General features: G+C 39.3%; 1 protein-coding gene across 3 annotated transcripts in view; it reads left to right on the forward strand.

Annotated features, from left to right (window-relative positions):
* The window catches only part of TMEM255A (transmembrane protein 255A), a 59,937-nt gene that overhangs the window by 32,337 nt on the left and 6,694 nt on the right, over positions 1 to 20,906 (forward strand). For all 3 annotated transcript variants that reach the window (XM_079123426.1, XM_079123427.1, XM_079123428.1), the window contains 2 exons: positions 8,434 to 8,596; positions 17,020 to 17,163. In XM_079123426.1, coding sequence (XP_078979552.1) covers positions 8,434 to 8,596; positions 17,020 to 17,163 — 307 coding nt within the window. The remainder of the gene's footprint in view (positions 1 to 8,433; positions 8,597 to 17,019; positions 17,164 to 20,906) is intronic.

Consider the following 20,906-nt stretch of genomic DNA (forward strand, 5'->3'; position numbering starts at 1 on the left):
ATGGTAGTTCTAGTTTTAACTTTTTAAGGAACCTCCATATGTTTTCCATAATTTACATACCTATCAGCAGTGTGCAAGGGTTCCTTTTTCTCCACATTCTCACTAGCACTTATTATCTTGAGTTTTTGATACTCGCCATTCTAAATATGGTAAGGTGGTATCTGATTGTGGATTTGATTCACGTTTCCCTGATAACTAATGATGTTGAGCACTTTTCCATGTCTCCATTGGCCATGTGTATGTCTTCTTTTGAGAAATGTCTATTCAGATCTATTACTCATTTTAAATGGGGGTATTTTGTGATTTTGAGTTTTTGGAGTTCCTTATATATTCTGGATATCAACCCTTTCCAGATGTATGCATTGCAAATATTTTCTCCCATTCATGCATTATATTTTTGCTCATTGATTGTTTCCTTAGTTGTGCAGGAGCTTTTTAGTTTGATGTTATCACATTTGTCTATTTTGCTTTCAATTCCTGTGATTTTGAGGTCTTGTCCAAAAAAAAAAAAAAAAAATCCTTGCATGTTCCAAGTCCTGAAGTAGTTCTCCTGTTTCTCCTATGTTTTCTTCTAGTACTTTCATAGTTTTAGGTGTTACATGTAAGTCTTTAATACTTTTGGAGTTTATTTTTATCACTATTGAGAGATAGCGGTCTACCTTCATTCTTCTGCATTTGCATATCCAATTTCCTTAGCACCATTTATCGAAAAGATTGTCTTTTTTTTTCAGTATGTGTTCTAAGCGCCTTAGTTGAAAATCAGTTGACTGTAGATGTGTGGATTTGCTTCTAGGCTCTCTATTCTGTTCCTTTATTTTATTTTATTATTTTATTTTATTTTATTCAGGGGAAGTACTGGGGAATGAACTCAGGGGCACTCAGCCACTGAGCCACATCCCCAGCCCTATTTTGTATTTTATTTAGAGACAGGGTCTCGCTGAGTTGCTTGGTGCCTCACTAAGTTGCTGAGACTGGCTTTGAACTCATGATCCTCCTGCCTCAGCTTCCTGAGCTGCTGGAATTACAGGCGTGCACCACCACGCCCAGCTGTGCACCCAGCTGTTCCATTAGTTTATGTGTCTGTTTTGATATCAATACCATCTTATTTTGATTATTACAGCTTTGTAGCATATTTTGAAGTCATGTTTCATAATACCTCTTGCTTTGTTCTTTTTGGCCAATGTGGTTTTGGCTTTTTTAAAACAATATTTTTTGTGGTTTCATATAAATTTTAGAATTTCTTCTAGTTATGTGAAGAATGTCATTGGTATTTTGGTAAGGATTTCATTGAATTTGTAAATTGCTTTGGGTAGTATGGACATTTTAATGATATTGATTATTTCAATCCAGGAACACAGGGTGTCTTTCCACTTTTTGTGTTCTCTTCAATTTCTTTCATCAATGTTTTTATACTTTTCATCATAGAGATCTTTCACATCTTTGGTTAAATTTATTCCTAGGTATTTTATTTTTTGTAGCTATTATAAATGAGATTGTTTTCTTGGTTTCTATTTCAGATAATTTGTTATTGATATAGAGCAGTGTTGCTCATTTTTGTATCTAATTTTGTATCCTGTAACTTTGCTGAAATCATTATCACCTCTGATAATTTTTTCGGTGGAGGTTTTAGGGTTTTCTGTGTATAAGATTGTGTCATCTGCAAACTGTGAGAATTTAACTTCTTTTCCAGTTTGGATGTCCTTTATTTCTTTCTGTTGCCTAATTGCTCTCTCTAGGATTTCTGGCACCATGTTGAATCAAAGTGGTAAAAATGGGCATCCTTGTCTTGTTCCAGATTTAAAGAGATCACTTTCAGCTTCCCTCCATTTAAGATAATCTTAGCCATTGGCTTATTATAAATGACCTTTATTAATTTGAGGTATGTTCTTCATATGCCTACATTTGTTCAGTGTTTTTATTATGAAGGATGTTGGATTTTATCAAATGCATTTCTGCATCAGCTGAGAAGACCATATGGTATTCGTCCTTTATTCTATTGAGTTGGTGTAGCATGTTTATTGATTCATGTATATTGAAACATCTTGCATCCCTGGGATGTATCCCACTTGATCATGGTGAATAATCTTTTTTTCATGTGTGGTGCTAGGGATTGAGTCCAGGGCCTCACATATACTAGGCAAGTGCTTTACCACTGAGTTACATCCCCAGCCCATGAATAATCTTTTTAATGTTCTATTGGATTTGGTTTGCTAGTATTTTGTTGAGGATATGTCTATGTTCATCAAGGATATTGGTCTTTAGTTTTCTTTATATTTCATTGTGTCCTTGTTTGGTTTTGGTATGAGGATAATACTGACCTCATAGAGTGTTTCTGGAAAAATCCCTTCCTCGTCTATTTTTTTGGAATAATTTAAGGAGAATTGGTATTAGTTCTTTAAACTTTTGGTAGAATTCAGCAGTGAAATCATCTGGTCTTGGGCTTTTCTTTGATGGAAGGCTTTTTATTACTGATTCAAACTTGTTGTTTGTGATTGGTCTTTTTGGGTTTACTATTTCTTCCTAATTCTGTCTTGGTAAGATGTATGTGTCTAGGAATTTGTCCATTTTCCTAGATTATCAAATTTGTTGATATATAATAGTTCATAATAATCTCTAATGATCTTTTGTATTTCTGTAGTGTCAGTTGTAATCCTCCCATTTCATCTATGATTTTTTTTGAGTATTCTCTCCTTTTCTTAGCTTAGCTAAGGGTTTGTCTATCTTTTTTTACAAAATATTTTTTTAGTTGGCAATGGACCTTTCTTTTATTATTTATATGCAGTGCTGACAATCGAACCCAGTGACTCACACATGCTAGGCAAGCGCTCTACCACTGAGCCACAACCCCAGTCCAAGGGTTTGTCTATCTTGTGGGAGAACCAGCTTTTTGTTTTATTGATCTTTTGTACTACTTTTCTAGACATTTCATTTATTTCTTCTCTGACCTTTATTATTTCTTTCCTTTTACTAATTGTGGGTTTAGTATGTTTATTCTTGTTTTTAAGTTCCTTGAGATACAGTAGAAGATTGTTCATCTGAGAATTTTCTACTTTTTTGATGTGGGCATTGATTGCTATGAACTTCCCTTTTAGTACTGCTTTTGCTGTATTCAATAGGTTCCAGTATGTTGTGTTTCCATGTTCATTTATTTCAAGAAATTTTAAAATTTCATTCTTGATTTCTTCCTTGATCCATTGGTTGTTCAAAAGTAATTTTTTTAATTTCCATGTATTTTTTATATTTTCCAAAACTCTTCTTATTATTGGTTTCTGGCTTTTTTGCATTATGGTCAGAAAAAATAATACATTTTAAAAATTTTCTTAAGACTTGTTTTGTGACCTATCATATAATCTATGCTGGAGAATGTACCACATGCTGATGAAAAAATGTGTATTTAGCAGCTGTTATGTAGCATGTTCACAGATAGACTGTGAACCAAATTAGGTCCATTTGGTTTAAGGTGCAATTTAACTCTGTTGTTTCTTTGTTGATCTTCTATTTGGATGATCTATCCATTGCTGAAAGTAGGGTGTTAAAGTCCCCATCCATCAGTCTTTCTCTTCCTTTAGGTCTATTGATACTTGTTTTGTATATTTGGGTGCTCCAGTATTAGGTGCACACACGCACGTGTGTGTGTGTGTGCATGTGTGTGTGTGTGTGGTATTTCCTCTTGCCAAATGGATCTCTTTGTCATTATATAATGATGCTTCTTGTCTGTCTTTACAACTTTTGATTTAAGGCCTACTTTATCTGATGTTAGTATGGCTTTTTTTGGCTTCCATTTGCATGGAATATCTTATTCCATCCCTTCACTTTTCAATCTATGTGTGTCCTTACAGGTGAAGAGAGTTTCTTATAAGCAACATGAAGTTATATCTTGTTTTTTATCCTTTCAGTCACTCTGTGTCTTTTAATTGGAGAATTTAATCCATTTGTATTCAGGGTAATTATTGATATGCAAGGTCTTACCATAGCCATTATGTATCCTATCTTATAGTTTTGTTTTAGTTCCTTTTATTCTCTCTCCCTTATAGTATTTCTTAGTGGTTAAGTAAATTACTATAGTAGTGTGTTTTGATTTCTTGCTTATTTTTAATTTGTCTATATAGAATTTTGCTTTTTGGTTATCATGAGACTTACAAAAACATCTTTGATTATAAGAAGCTATTTTGAAATGATAGCAACTTAACATGAGCATAAGGATAAGAACAGAATCAAATAAATGAACAATAAAATAAGATGGCTCATAAGAAAATGCTCCAGTTTTGTTTCATTCCTCCCCACATTTTGAATTTTTGATATCCCATTTTATGTCTGTCTATATTGTCTATTACTTAATATGTTAATGTAATCATCATTTTTAATTGTTTTGATTTTTAGTTTACATGCTAAATATATGAATATCTTACGTACCATGCTCACAATATTAGAGCATTCTGAATTTGTATACTCTTGCCAGTAAGTTTTATACATTCAGATGTTTTCTTCTTAATCATTTATGTCTCTTTCAGTTTGAAGAACTTCCTTTAGCATTTCTTGTAAGACAGGTCTAGTGGAGGTATATTCTCTCAGCTTTTGTTTGTCTGGGAAAGTTTTTATAAAACCCTACTTCCTTTCTGAAGGATAGCTTTACTGAGTACATTGTTCTTGGTTGACAGTTTTTTCCTTCAGCACTGTGAAAAAAAATCTCATTCCACTCTCTTCTGGTCTGTAAGGTTTTGACTAAGAAGTCTGCTGTCAGGAGAGTTATGGCACCCCTGGGTTTTTTGTTTTGTTTTGTTTTCTCTTACATTCTTGAGAATCTTCTCTTTACCTTTCTTTCACCTGTGAGAGGAGCTTAATTGTAAAGCATCTTAGAATAGATTTGATTGAGTTAAATTTGACTGGTGACCTTTGATCTTCTTGAACCTGGATAGCTGGATATTTGTCTTCTTTTGTAGGTTAGGAAAGTTTTCCATTATTATTTCTTTTTTTTTCTTTGCAGTGCTATCTAGAGTCACATGCATGCTAGGAAAGCACTCTACCACTGAGCTACATCCCAGCCCCTGTATTATTTCTTTGAATAAACTCTCTACCCCTTTGGCCTTCTCAAGTGTTTCTTGAACCCCAGTAACTTGAATATTTTCTCTTTTTTATTGCTTCAGACTTTTCATAAGCTTTCTTCATTCCTTTTCATTCTTTTTTCTCCTTCAACTATGTATTTTCAAATAGCTTGCCTTCGAGCTCACTAATTCTTTCTTCTGTTTGATCTATCCTGCTATTGTTGACTTCTATTGCATATTTAATTTTGCTGAGTATATTTTTCAGATCAAGAATTTCTGCTTGAGGGCTGGGGTTGTGGCTCAGTGGCAGTGTGCTTGCCTAGTGCATGTGAGACACTGGGTTCAATCCTCAGCACCACATAAATAAAATAAAGGTAAATAAATAAATTTAAAATAAATAAATAAATAAAATAAAGGTATTTTGTCCATCTACAACTAAAAATATTTTTTAGAAAAAAAATTTCTGCTTGACATTTTTAATTGAGTGCATTCTTTGCTCAGTTTCTCTGTTAGAGTATTGTAATGTTTCTTTGTGCTTTCTTCAAGCTCATTGAGATTCCTTAAAACAGCTGTTTAAAATTCTCTTGAGACTTTCCCCATACTGATTACAGCCTGGAAGGTTTCTGGCACCTTATTTTTGAGTATTAAGTGAGGTTCTGATTTCCTGAAAGCTCTTGATGCTCATTGGCATGTTACATCATCATCAGGTATTTATTTCAGTCTTCAAAATCCAGTTTCTTTGTGCCTCTCTTTTGAGAAATTCTAGGGCAGACTGCTTTTTTTTTTTTGAGCCTGTAGTTATTTCCACCATTTCAACACTAGATTACACCCAAGTCCAGATTTTCCAGGTCCACTATTGGTGCATTGTCACTGTTTCAGTACTAAAGGGCAGTCTAAGCCGAGGTTTGTCCCATATACTCTGTGGGTTTATTGTTCAGAAAGAAACAGAAGAGTACCTAGAGAGAGTAATCTGTCCTCACAAACCTCTCCCTGGAGCCAGAGTAGGTCCATATGCCTCATCCAGAGTAATCGACTAATGGTCAGACACTGCAGGATTCTGCTCAGATCTAGGCAGTCACCATGGATGAAGCAGCCTCAGGCTCTTATGTCACACCTGTGGCCACCAAAGCCACCAAGCTGTGTCACACTTTGAGCCCATGGGCCACCAAGACCAACAACACTGGTGTGGGACCAAGGTCCACACTTCCATGGGCTGTCTATGGCAACCAGCCACAGGTGATATTGGCTGGAATAGAATTTCAGTTGTCTAGGGCCATGTGTCTTCCCCCAGCATTGGAGCTGTTCCAAAGGCTCCATCCACAAGCAGAGATGGGAATGGGGCCATTCAGATCTTCTCAGTATTAGATTTTAGCAGCTTAGCAGGAAGTTCTAGGGCAAAGATGAAAGCAGGACTTTGACCACCTGAGGTGATGCTAAGTTGGGGTGTGCCTGAGTCTTTTAACTGCAAGGATCTTCATAGTCTCAGGGATACAAGTGTGTCCCACTGGGGCACAGGTCTCCGCCTGGTGCCAGGGCAATTCTAGAGCCCCATCTGTGAGCACTGGCCTGGCAATAGCTGTGTTGTCTGAGGTTGGGGGATGGGTGTTGGAAACAGACTTTTGGCCCCCAAGGCTTATGTTAAGCTGGGTCACACCTGAGTCTCAGTCACAGAGGTCTGCACAGTCGTGTGAGGAGGGAGGTGTTCCTCAAGCCCATTCTAAGGCTGGAACTGATGCAACAGAAACTTGGGTCTGTCCAACTAGCACACAGGTCTCTGCCTGATGCCAGAGCTGATCTACAGCTCTTTCTCTGGGCTCTGGCCTGTGAGCTGTGGCCTGCATAAGGGGCCCTCAGTTTCTATTGGGTGCTTGGCCTTATCCCAGTGGGTCTGGCATGGGGCTCTAAGACAAAGTCCTTAACTAGCTTTTGTGCCCCATTCCCCAGAGGGTGAAATTCTGCTCCCTAATGTGCTTCCAGTGATTAGGGGAGGGATGGTGGAAGTAGTCTCTGTCACCTGGCCTAACACAGTTCCAAAGTCTCAATTCATGAGTATTTCCTTGGCAGTAAGTGGGTCGTGGGGCTTTGCCCATCACTGAGTTTCACCATGGTGTACCTAGTACTGAGTTTCAAGTCCACAGCCCAGACTTAATTCTCTGTTCCTTCCCCAAGTGGGAGGTGTCTCTCTCCATGCTGGGCTGCTTGGAGGTGGGGAGGGATGATACAGGAAACTCTTCCCTTCCTGCCTTCTTGCATGCATCTTCTAATTGTGTTATACTAAAAGCAGGAACTATGGTCTCTCACATGATTTCTTTAGCTCTTGTGCTGGTAGTTTAGTTCATGAATAGCTGCTTTACTTGTCTGTGAAGGGAGATCACAGGAGGATCTTATTCAGCAGCCATCTTCTTCCATCTCCCCATTTTAAAATATTTCAATCTGTGGTTGGTTGAATCTGCACATGCAGGACCTGCATTAACTGTACATTCCCACTTAATGTAAGGGCTTCAACATATGAATTCGGTTCACAGCAGGCAATGTGAGTGAGAGTGGGCTGGATGATGGGGTGTCTTTGGAAACAGTAGGGGGAGGAAACCTTTCCAAGGACATGATACTCAGGGTTTAGTGCAGCAACTGGTTTTGGGTTCTTTGTTGGGACACTGTTTTGTTTGTTTGGTGGGACTTTTGTTGTTGTTGTTTTGTTTTGAGAGGGGAGGAATTGAAGTCTTTGAAGCCTCAGTTGGACCCCAGCTTTACCACTTATGACTTGGGCAAATTCCTTAACCTCTGTGTGCTTCACGTTCTTTGTCCACAAGATGGGAATAGTAACAGTACCTGCCTCACAGAATACCATAAGGATTTGCAGCACTGTCCAATAGACCTTTCTGTGATGATAGGAATGTTCTGAAATCTGTGCTCTCCAGTACAGCAACCACTAGCCACATGTGGCTATGGAGCATTTGAAATGTGGCTAATGAGATGGAGCAACTGAACTCTAAATTTGACTTAATTTACATTTAAATAGACACATGTGGCTAGTGGCTGAAATATTGGAAAGCACAGATTTAATGAATTCACACATCTAAAATGCTTAGCCCTGTACCTTGTATATAACAAGAATCAATAAATGCTCTCCAGGATAGGGTTAGTGATGGTTACAAGTATTTATCTGGCAGAGAAGAGGGTTTTTTTCTGTTTGATTGTTTAGGTAAACAGCAATTACACCTTGCTTTATTATAGTGCCTTGCTCCCCAAGTGCATGGCTATGATGTCCTTTACAATAGCTCCCCACTTGCCCACTTGTATTTTGCTGAGCTACATGGTAGCCAAATCCCTGGGGGGATAGATAGTCTGTCCCCAGGGGTACTGACTATATAATGTGTTCCTCCCTTTGCAGCAGGGTGGAGATCACTGGTGGGTACTATGAATACATTGATGTCAGCAGCTGCCAGGATATCATCCACCTCTACCACCTGCTCTGGTCTGCCACCATCCTCAATATTGTTGGCCTGTTCCTTGGCATCATCACTGCTGCGGTCCTTGGAGGCTTTAAGGACATGGTAAGGAAGGAAGTGACTTTCCATTTCCCAGGGGTCCCTGTTGGGTGTAGGGAGCACAAGGCTAGGCAATGGAGACCCATATTTTTTTTAAATGTATATTTTTTTAGTTGTAGATGGACACAATATCTTTATTTTTTTGTTTATTTTTTTATGTGGTGCTGAGGATCAAATCCAGTGCTTCACACTTGCAAGGCAAGCACTTCACTACTGAGCTACAACCCCAGCCCAAGACCCATATTTTGAAGGGAGCAATCAGAAGCAATTGTTTCAAGGGTGTAGCTGCCTTCAAACATCTCAAGTTGAAGCAGTGTCATGAGTCTGCAAATATTTCTTGTTAACATGAATTACCTGTGTTCTTGACGCATATCTTGGGAATGGGATGTGAGTAGGGTGGCATGTTTTCAGTTCTTCCATTCATACAGGTTATGTAAACACTCAGGTATACCACTCCCTGACATTTTCAGGAGAAAGCTTGGTTACTTTTCCCCTTAACAACTTTTGGTAGAGAAGGAAGGGAAGAAGGTTTTTAGCTGTAGGTATGATTAATACCAGTCTCCCCCTCTCCGGGAATTTCACCCTGGAGTTTCTCCAGAAAAAGCATCTAGGCTCCTTTTGCATGTGAAGAGCCAACCCCCAGCTAAGATGCTTGCCCAGTCTTGCCTTCAACCTCAACCTCAGTCTACCCACATTCTCATTCCTCTCTTCCAAATCTTTTCCATATATTTATGTGTATCTGCAAAAGCACACCAGAATTCAGCACACAGTATGCACTCTGTAACGGTAGGTTTCCTCCTTTCTTTGCTTTTAAAGCATTTGTAAGCATTTATTTGCTAATTTGATAAGCCTTCATCTCTCATTATGGACATGATCATTTTGAGTTCTCAACCTGGCTTCATATTACAATCATCCAATGTGCTTAAAAAGAAAAACCCCAAACAGAAAAACCCAGATGCCTGGGCCTCTTCTCCAGAGATTATTAATGATTTAACTGGTCTAAACTGAAGCCTAGGCATCAGTGATTTTTTTTAAAAACCTCCACAGGTGATTCTGATCTGTGGCCAGGGTCGAGCACCCCTTCTTTAAAGGAATGTTCCACGTGTGCTTAGAGAATTCTTTTGTGCCTAAAAGGGGCTTGCTTTGTCCCCAGAAAGGAGATAGGCAGCCTTTAGGCCCATGCCTGCTTCTGCCCCTTTTCAGGTTCCCCCAGGCAGTGGAACCTGAAAGGCAGTTTGTAACTTGATCCCACACTGTCAAAAGGATGGGTGATGGAAAATGAAAGGAGGGGTAGGATAAGGGGGAAAAAAAAACCCTCTAGGTTTGAATAGCAAGTCCCCAGCAGGACTGGACTGACTGGAAATACTGAGCATCCCTGCTGGTGACCCTATGTCAAAAGAAATCCTTTCCTGCCCACCTTCAGACTGTCTTTCTCTTTTTTTCTTTCCCTCTCTCATGCACACATTTCTCATTCACACTCCCCTCCCCTCCCTACAGAAAGCTGAAGCACTAACATAGGTGGTGCCCTAGGAAGGAGAAGGATTTCCTGTAAGTTTGGGCCTGAGGGAGCTTTTAGGTGAGAGAGCTGCAGGAAATCTTTGTGGGTTGAGGCTTCTTTTAGAGAAAAGAATTCCCTTGGAGACTTTCCACAATGGGCAAGTGGAAGGACTGGAAGAGAAACTTCCTAGTTGGTAGTTGAGGAGATTAGGACCTCAGGACAGGTAGGAGTTCCCTGATTTGTTCCTAATACTTTCAGGCCTGGGTGGCAGGGCCATCATGATGCACAAATGGAGTAGGTGGTGGCTACTTGGTAGGCTCTGTGGTGTTCCTGCAAGATGTCCCCTCTCCAGTTTTATGCTTTAAAAGTAATAGTGCAGAAAATTCCACCACTTTTGGAAAACGGGCATTGTCCTCTTTTTCCTTGTCCACTTACAAAATGCATGTATTCAAAAAAAGAAAAAGGCTAATATGCCACAGACATGTTAATAGCTTGTTCTGCTAACGTCTCTGTGTGAAGGATTGGATAAGATCTTTTTCCATGGTGACAGAGGGGTTGGAATTTGAAGGCAAAGGGTACCTGGGGAAGACAACTTTTCTTCAAGAAATTTCTGGAAGTTGGAAAGAAGGAAGGCTTGAGAAGGTGGTGCTATAAGACATACAGTTTTGCCTAGCTTTTGGCCTTAACTTCAGACCCGTTATTCCTTATTGTGCCCTTTAAAAGATGGAGGAGGAAATCACAAACATAAAATCTATCACTTTGAAGTGTACAGTTTAGTGGCAATATATTCACAGTGTCATGTCATGCAGTCATCACATCTGTTAAGTTCCAGAACTTTTCATTACCTGAAACCCGTATTCATTAAACTGTTACTCCCTGTTCCAGAAGCTACTAATCTGCTTTCTGTCCCTGTGGCTTCACCTATTCTGGATCTTTCTTTTCTTTTCTTTTTTGTGTGTGGTACTAGGGATTGAACTGAGGGCCTCACACACACTGAGCTACATATCCCACCCTTTTTTTATTTTGTTGAGACAGGGTCTCACTAAGTTGCCCAGGCCAGCTGTAACTTGCAGCCCTCTTGTTTCAGCCTCCCAAGTCGCTGGGATTACAGGCACGTGCCACCACAACCAGCCCTATTCTGTGTATTTCATAAAAATTGAATCATACACTATGTGAATGTGTCTGTGTCTGGCTCCGTTCACTTATAACTTTTAGGATTCCTCTACCTTGCAGCATATATCAGTGTTTCATTTCTTTTTATGACTGAGTGATGATTCCATTGTATGTGTATACCACATTTTGTTTCTTTTTATCTGTTGTGGGACATTTGAATTGTTTCCACCTTTTGGCTATTGGGAATGTGCTGTTATGAACATTCATATAAAGGATTTGTTGGAATACATGTTTCCAGTTCTTTTTTGGCATAAACCTAGAGCTTGAATTGCTTGGTTGTATAGTAATTTTATATTTAACTTTTAGGGGAACAGCCAAACTGTTTCCCTCAGCAGCTATATCATTTTACATTCCTACCAACAGTGTATAAGGGTTTCAATTTCTCCACATCCTCACTGATAATTTCCTCTTAATTGTAGCCATTCTGGTGAGTGCAAAGTGGTACTACATTGTAGATTTGATTTGCTTTTCCCTAATGACCAATGGGTATCTTATGTGCTTGTGGGTGATTTGTAATCTTCATTGGAGAAATACCTATTTAAGTTATTTGCCCATTTTTTTTTAATTGAGCATTTGTCTTTTTTGTTGTTGAGTTGTAAAAATTCTTTAATGTATTGTGGATATTAGAACTTTATTGGATATGTGATTTGAAAATATGTTCTCCCATTCTATGGGCTGTCTTTTCACTTTATCAGTAATATCCTTTTATGTACAAAAGTTTTAAAATTTTATCTATTTTTGTTGTTGCTTGTGCTTTTGTTGTCATATTTAAGAATCCATTGCAAAACCCAAGGGCATGAAGAATTTTTCTCTACATTTTCTTCTAAAAATTTTACAGTTTCAGCACTTATATGTAGATTTAAAAATTTTTTTTGTTTGTTCTTTTTAGATATATATGACAGTGGTGTATTTTGACATGTCATACATACGTGGAGTATAACTTATCCTAATTAAGATCCCATTCTTGTGGTTGTACATGATGTGGAGTTTCATGGGTTATGTATTCGTATAGAAACTTAGGAAAGTTATGTCCAGTACTTTCTATTGTCTTTCCTAATCCCATCTCCCTCCCATCCCTTTATTCCCCTTTGTCTGATCCAGTGAACTTCTATTCTTCCCTCTCTCCTGCCCCCTTATTGTGTGTTAACATTCGCATATCAGAGATAACATTTGGCCTTTGGTTTTTTGGGATTGACTTATTTCACTTAGCATGATAGTCTCCAGTTCCATCCATTTGCCAGCAAATGCCATCATTTCATTCCTCTTATGGCTGAGTAATATTCCATTGTGTATATGTACCATATTTTCTTTATGCATTCATCTGTTGAAGGGCACCTAGGTTGGTTCCACAGCTTAGCTATTGTGAGTTGAGCTGCTATAAACATTGATATGGCTGTATCTCTGTAGTATGCTAATTTGATATCCTTTGGGTATAGACCAAGGAGTGGAATAACTGAGTCAAATGGTGGTTCCATTCCAGGTTTTCTGAGGAATCTCCATACTGCTTTCCAGAGAGGTTGCACCCATTTGCAGTCCCACCAGCAATGTATGAGTTACATGTAGATTTTTGATTTAATGTTTATTGTTACCGCCCGCAGCAACAATCCCGTGGATACTTGTTATCGCCTGCAGCAACAATTGCGTGGGTATTTATCGGAGGTGGACTGGAAATAAACTACTTCTATTTCTGTACTGCTTCCTTGCTTGCTTGCTTTTTTAGAGGAAGAGAGGCTTCTTTGAGAGGAAGAGAGACTTTGCTTAGAGGAAGAGAGACTTTGCTTTTAGAGGAAGTTTTTAGAGAAAGACAGCTTGCTACGCTTATCAGAGATCTATTTCTTCTTAGAGTTCTGCTGCTTCTTCTTAGAGGTGCGTCCCGCATCCTGTGAATTAGGTGCTATCTATCTGAGGTGCTTCTTAGTGGTGCATCCCACATACTGCGATCTGTGATCTATGACCTAGAGGTGTGTTCTCAGTTCTCCGTTCTACGATCTGCCATCTGCCTTCTGCCTGCTGCCTCCTGCTTGCTGCTTACTGCTGCTGCTTTCTGCTTGCTGCTGCTTCCTCTTACTGCTAGCTGCTTCTTCTTGCCTTCTGCCTACTGCCCGCTTATATTCCCTCCAGGAGGTGAAGGGCGGGGCCACACCAGTTGAGATCAGGCGAGGAGCCAGCTGCCCTATCACGGCAAAGGTTAAAATGAGCAGGCCCAAGCAGGAGCACTAGGAAACACCTGTGCACACCTTGTGTGCGTGGACTCACTTGAATACAGTCAATGACAAAGCACCTGAGTGTGTCTATGTTAACCAACTTCCTCACCACCGATGTTATCAAAACAACTTCTGGCTGGCTGCCAGGCACCATCTTGGCATATTCCACATGGCATAGCCTCCAACAGTTTATATCTGGTATGAGGTAGGGGCTCAATTTCACTCTATTGCATGTAGATATTCAGTTGTCCCAGTACATTTGTTCAAGAGACTGTTCTTTCCCAATTTTGGTTCTTTAGCCCCCTTGTCAAAAATCACTTAATTGCAGATATAGAGGTTTATCTCCAAACTCTTAATTTCAGTGTTATCTTTGACCTCGAGAAGAAAAATAAATTTGTTGATAGTCTGTCCTGATAAATGCAGTAGTGGCCCTAAACTTTCTAAAAGTATATTTGCACATTTACTTTTTTTGATCTTCATTATTACTCTCATGAGATAAGTATTACTGTCCCCATTTAACAGTCGAGGAAACGTTCCAAGAAGGGTCAAATCACTTTCCCAGAGCTAAATAGCAGAACTGGGACTGAAGCCCAGATCTGTCAGATGCTAGAGACTTTGCTCTTTCTACTCCATCCCTGCTGCCCCTAACATTTGGTTAGCCCTTTCTGGTTCTACAAGTGTTGTAACAGACATTACCTCCTTTGTTTAGTTGCTTTAATTTAAAAAAATAAAAGTGACTTGTTTCCAACTGTTGGGAGCTTCTTTAACAGTAAGGGTGGAGAGGGAGGGAAATACCAAGTACTATCAAATGACAAGCCTGAAAACACTGTCAAGGACCAGTAGAGAAAATGGAAGATGAAAGTAAAGATCAGGGGAGACAATACTTGATTCACAGCATGAGCAAACACTAGTGGGGGCATAAGATGGGGCCACCAAAGAGGGACTATTACTTCGATCACTTTACTAAAACAAGAACCATGAGGTACAAAGTTCTAGAACACTAATCAGGTGAGCCTAAATAAAATCCTTGGCCTAGGTCCAAAGGTCATTGGTGACTGTGTGTCTTCTCCCTGAGTAGAGTCTCCTGGGGTCTCCAGGGAGGTCCAGGGGTGCTGGATGATGGAAGTCATTTCCAGAGAGTAAAAACAAAGCCAAAGGCTGTGAGCTGGCAGCCTTCAATAGAAGCTGCTAGGAGCCACCATTTCCAGAACTGTGGAATCCTGAAAAGAAAAAGGATGTCTTCATTCCCTGACCAGAGGTGAAAAGGATCATTAAAAAATGTTTGATGAAGTATATGTTGACTAAAGATATGCAGACTTAAGATGAATCATTAAATAGTGAATATATATTGTCATTTTTTCTACTAACTTGTGTCTCTGGTTTGGAGTAAACTAATGACGAATAAAAGTAGCAGTCTTTCCAAAGTCCACAATCATTGTTTCAGAATTGACTCGGTTTTGTGTAGGCAAGATTGCTTTCACCATTCCCTGTGCTACCTAGTAACCTTTTGTTTTACTGGAACTCAGAATGCTGCTGATCAATAATGAGGGTCTCACAACTTGAGCCCAAGAATTTTAACAAATACGCACACACAGAGACTCTTATATGTGCACACAAATGGAGACAGAGCCCAAATCTGTTGTAAAATCAGAATTACTGATTTAAAATATAGCCAAACCATTCTTTGGGGCCATCTCTTTTGCCTCATACCTGCCCTGTTCTTTATGTCCCCCTTCGCCTCACTCCCTCTTCCTCTTTCTCTCCTGTTGTCCTGTCCATTTTCTCTACATCTCATTCCATTTTCCTCTTGTGTTTCTTTCTCTATAAAAGTTTCCTTTCAAATATGATTTTGGACCCTTAGCCTCACTGAACACACAAACACTTTTATAGATATAGTTGATGTTGTGGGATTTTTTTCCATAGTTGGGCTTAGTTTATTTGGATAAAAGAGCTAGTTTCATTCTGTAAGAGTTGTGAGGGAGTTTATGATGGACTGAAGATCAAGGGAACATGATTTCTGGTACTTCCCCCAGGGGTAAAATTTTCTTCTTAGAATTCTGGTGGAGAGATAAGGGCATTTCTAAGTGCTGTTCATCTATAAAGCAAGCCAACCCTTGGATTGGTCAAGATCTCACACACTAGAGAGTCTGACAATCATTTCTGTTTGTCTGTGAGCTGCATTGTAATGACTGAGGTCTGCAGCTCTTCAAACTTCCTAGAGATGTAAACAATAACTCACTGCAAGGAAGAGAGCAGTAGAGCTGTGTTGAAACTTGCTGTAAGGAAGTTTCCCCTGCCAACACCCTCACAGTTGCCTGTGCCACTGCCAAAGCCGACCCACATATTTTCACTACTTGAGTGGAAGCTTCTGCTTTCTGCTAAAGTGTTGTAGACTTGTTCCAGAAAGAAGACACGTTGATCTTTTCAGATAGCTCTCGATTATCCGCATGAATGAAGAAGGAGTCAATGACATGGAAGATGGAAAAATCATTTACCCCACATCTTGACCCATGTAGTCCAAAGCACAGTCCTACTTGGGAACTAATGAGCAGTAGTAACTTCCTTTAGATATTCTGTGGCCCTATGGAGAGCAGGGACTCCATCCTGAACATGATCACTTTAAACCCTTGAAGGCTTGAAGGGCTACATATACCATCAGCTTGTAAAAATGATAAATTTTCTTTCTGTGCTGTTTTGTTTGCAAAAAAAAAAAAAAAAGGATCAATATACTCTGCCTGGTCTTTCTTGGCTTCTGTATACTGCTAGCCATGCAGGGCTGAAGAGAAATTAATATCCTTCATGTCTGCAGGAGAGCTCCTTAGTAAGGTTGGAATTTACAAGAATCCTTGCAACTTATACAAGCTCTTTGTGATTGAATGCATTCTGTCACACCAAGAGCAGTAGCCTGTTCAGCCTTGTCTATTTGACATTTGACATTTTGAGTCTTTTTCTTTTTAAATCCTTGTTTTTAAACATCACATAAATAATTTCAATATCTCATAGATTTGAAATTTTCAAATTAAAAAGTTGCAGGAAGGGCTGGGGATGTAGCTCAGCAGTAGAGTGCTTGCCTAGCATGTGCGAAGCCCTGAGTTTAATACCCAGCACTGCCAAAAAAAAGTTTGGGGGAAAATGACCTGATGCATATTAGTTGTAAAAACTTTGTCATTTGTGGTGGAAAGTTAAGAGCCCTGATTCTCCTCCCAATATTACTCCCCTCCTCAGAGATAACCATAGTCAATGGTTTGTTGTGAAGCTTTCCAGATTGATTTCTTTGCATTAATAAATATGCATACATATACAACTGTTTGAATCTTTTTAAACATAAACTGGAATCATTCTGTATTAATGTATCACAGTGAATTTTTTAAAAAAATCAACAATATGCCTTGGAAATTTTTCTCTGTCACTAAATATAGGTCTATCTCATATGCCTATCAACAGCTACATGTTATAGATGTATAGATGTACATCTATACATGTACCCCAGTTTATTTAACCATTTTCCTAGTGAAGAACACTTATGTTGTTTCTAATTTTGTGTTTTTCTACAGAATCCTACTCTCCCGGCACTGAACTGTTCTGTTGAAAATGCCCATCCGACTGTTTCTTACTATGCTCGTCCCCAGGTGGCATCGTACAATACCTACTACCATAGCCCTCCCCACCTGCCACCTTATTCTGCTTATGACTTTCAGGTATGTTTGCAGAGAAAAAGAACTCTCTATTTCCCTTGTTCTTGCTCAGGCTATCTTGTTCTTTCCCCAAATTCATTTATAGAACCCTCCCATTGTCTTCATAATATATGTGAGGTAGCCAGACTCTATCCGTGATTGCCTTTAGCAACCTGTGGGTACCAGTGACTAGAATAAGGGCTACATGGGCAGGCCATGATGAGAGATGGGCGGGTGGAAGTAGCACAAGAGGGGAAGAAACAGAGATGGAAGAAAAAGGATAGGACCCAGGAGTCCCAAATCATCTTGAACTATACCCTTTTTCAGACTTCCTAAGACTACATAGAGAAAATATTTTTACAATACCCATCTCCTGTGCTGTATTATCACATAGGTCAAAAATACTGTTACCAAATTTGTACTTTCCCTTTTCCTTTTGAGCTCAGACCTAAGTGCAAAAAAACGACCAACAAAGACAATTAAAAGGGACTCATTGTGTGCAGACCACTGAACTGGGCACTTTATGGAAACAAACAAAGTGGTCCTTTAGGCATGTATAGTGGTTGTGTTCATCAGCTTTACTCCACTATGACAAAACACCTGAGATAAACAACTTAAGAGGAGAAAAGGTTTATTTTGACTCACAGTTTCAGAGTTACAGTTCATGGCCATTTGGCCCTGTTGCTTTGAGCCTGTGGCAGCACCACACATCATGGCAGAAGTGTGTGATGAAAGAGGTCTGTTCATCTCATGGTGACCAGGAAGCAAAGAGAGAGATAGGAAGGGGCCAGGGTCCAAATATCCCCATTCACTGTCCCAGTTACCTAACTTCCTTTACTAGGTCCCCTCTCCTAAGGCTTTAACTATATCCCAATAACACCACAGGCTTGGAACCAAGTCTTCAATACATGGGCTTTGGGGGGCCCTTCCACATCAGAGCAGTAATTCTAAGCCTTCTACCATAGAAGAGTGGGGCTACACTACAATCTGGTTAATTCAAAATTCAGGGACCATAGGAAAAACCTTTTGAGAGATAGAAATAATGAACTTGCCTCTGTTGAGTAAGAGCCTATGAATGCCCCCAAGGGGCCATAAAACATGATTGTTTGCAGGATGCTTCCAGTTAAGAGCCAGTTTGGCAATACAAAGCCCTCAGGCAACCTAGTTTCAGCTTCAGTTTAACAAAACAATTAAAACTTAAATACCCTATTTAGTTGAGTAAAGTATGATTGCATTTGGTTTAGATCCTGTTTAGAGAGGTCTAAGGCTTTATAATACAACGATAATACATATAGTATGAACATGGATTTGTTCACTCCTGTAAAAGACAGTACTAGTACAAGAAGGTATCCATTAAAGCTTAGAAAACAAACGTTAGAATTTGTTTTAAAGCCTACTGTGTACTGAGATAGAAAACTCGGGTAGCTTGTTATAGACTGGAAAATGCAAATATGCTCAAGAAGAGACAGATAAGTGCAGTACTGACAGAGGAAGGAAGTTATCCTTTAAGAGAATTCGGGTATGTTGACTTACGCAAGGAGGATCACCATTCTCTTGGGGTCCCTATAATAAAACCATTTTGGGATGGGGGCCACAAATGGGTCTATTCCACCTTCATTTTTATATCAAAGTAAATTACATTGATTTTTAGGAATTTACACTTTATAATGAACCCCTTAAGTAGGGACAATAATATCTCTGGTGATGGTTCTCAGAAACTCTAAGATAGGAAAACCCTCTTTGGGGTATAGAGCCATGTCTCCACCAATCATTTGTCACTCAAACATTACCCCAGGAATGAAAATGAGATTGACAGTGTCAGCGAGGACTTGGGCTTTGGGTTGCAGTTCATTCAGTGCTTACTCTGTGTTCCCATGTGCCAGGAACTGTGCTAGGAGCTGTGGATAGAGTGGTTGAATAATTGTCCCTGTGTTAGGAGATCTGCCTAGGGACATAGGAATGGGAGGGTCAGGGGATAGCAGTGGTAGCTAAAAAGTAAATGATTACTCAGAGTGCTAGAGAAACAGGGGACCTAATCCAGAGAAGGGATCCAGATTTAGCCACCTAGTACAAATTTACACTCTGGGTTTATAACAGAAACCAAAAGGACTCTAGAAGTCTCTACTTCTTAATAACAGTTACTATTCATTGAGCATTTACTATGTACCAAATCTCGTACTTAATAATTTAACATATGTCGTCATGCAGTCATTTAGTTCTTTGAGGAAGGTACCTTTGTCATTGCCATTTTTTAAGATATGATTGAATCATGGAGAGGTTAAGTGACTTCCCCAAAGTGATAGAGGTGGATAAGTGGAGGGCAAGGATATATATCTAGGGCTGTTCAGTTCTGGAGATGCACTTAAGAGATTCTTTGAAGAAGCTGTGAATCCGAGTGCCTATCCATCTTTTCCCCAGTTAATTTAAAGATATTTCTACTTTTTACTGGTTTAAACTGTGGATTTCCTGAATCATGACCTTGGAAAGGGTCTCTTTACTCATTCTTATTAAATCATTAAATTGGTCTTCACTGAAAAGGGGTTCCCTCCCTTCATGCAGTCCCCAGTTCAGGGGCTCCTTGAACACTTCTTATACAACTTCCCAATCTTGGCTTAAGCTCAAGCTGTCTTTTGTATACTTTATAGTTGTATGGTGTTGGTCTTCAGGGGGATTTTTTTTTTTTGTCGATTGACCTTTATTTTATTTATTGATATGCTGTGCTGAGAATCTAACCCAGTATCTCAAAACATGCTAGGCAAGTGCTCTACCACTCAGCTACAACCCCAGCCCTGTTTGTTCTTTTTAGATGTATGTGACAGTAGAGTGTATTTTGACATATTATACGTACATGGAGTATAATTTATCCTAATTAGGATCCCATTCTTGTGGTTGTACATGATGTGGCATGATGTGGAGTTTTGCTCATCATGTATTCATGTATGAACATAGGAAAGTGATGTCCAATTCATTCTACTGCCTTTCCTACTCCCATCCCACAAGGGATTTTTATTAGAGCACTAGAGTTATAGTAGTTGTGTTCTTCTTGACAAAGTCGTGTATGCACGGAATTCAGTTTCAGTTCATATCCCTCCCCTTCTCTCCTCCCCTCCTTCCTGGCATTCTCCTTCCTCTACTCTACGGATCTTCTTTTTGCTCATTTACTTACTTATTTTTGATTGGCTCTTTCTATGTATACATAAAAAAGAAATCCCCTGTGGTAAATTTATATATGCATATAGTCTTTTTAAAATTCATTCTGCATTTCCTCCAAGAGAAATGTTTTTAAGTGATTTGTCTCCCTCTAGAACTTAGTATTTGCATAGAGTTTTTCTTTTGTTCACCAAGGTCCATATTATAAGGTCATATTATAAGTTCATGGGAAGAAATACTAGCCTTTACCCAAGAAAGCCAATGGGTCAGGGAACATCTGCTTATATTCTCAAATGAATGAAAAGCAGTCAGCAAATGCACACCAGCTCTGACGACAAAACCACCAGAAACACAAACTTGCCCCCAAAAGTCCAGAGCTCCCCCATGCTCTTCTCTGATTGAAAAATGACCCAAGAGCTTGCCAGAAAATTGACCTTCTCGATTTTATTCTGAATGACTTCCCCATTTTTGTAATTTCCAAATAGAACTGTTTCTGTGTCTGTGGGTTTGATGATTTCTATTTCCTTTTTACTCTGAGGCCAATAGGAAGATGAGGAAAAAGATGCCCCCGAGTCATGCCCTTATTGCATAGCTGTCCTGTTAGGGAGCTTGGGAAA

This window comes from Sciurus vulgaris (genome assembly GCF_902686455.1).
Source record: "Sciurus vulgaris genome assembly, chromosome: X".
NCBI classification, from domain to species: domain Eukaryota; kingdom Metazoa; phylum Chordata; class Mammalia; order Rodentia; family Sciuridae; genus Sciurus; species Sciurus vulgaris.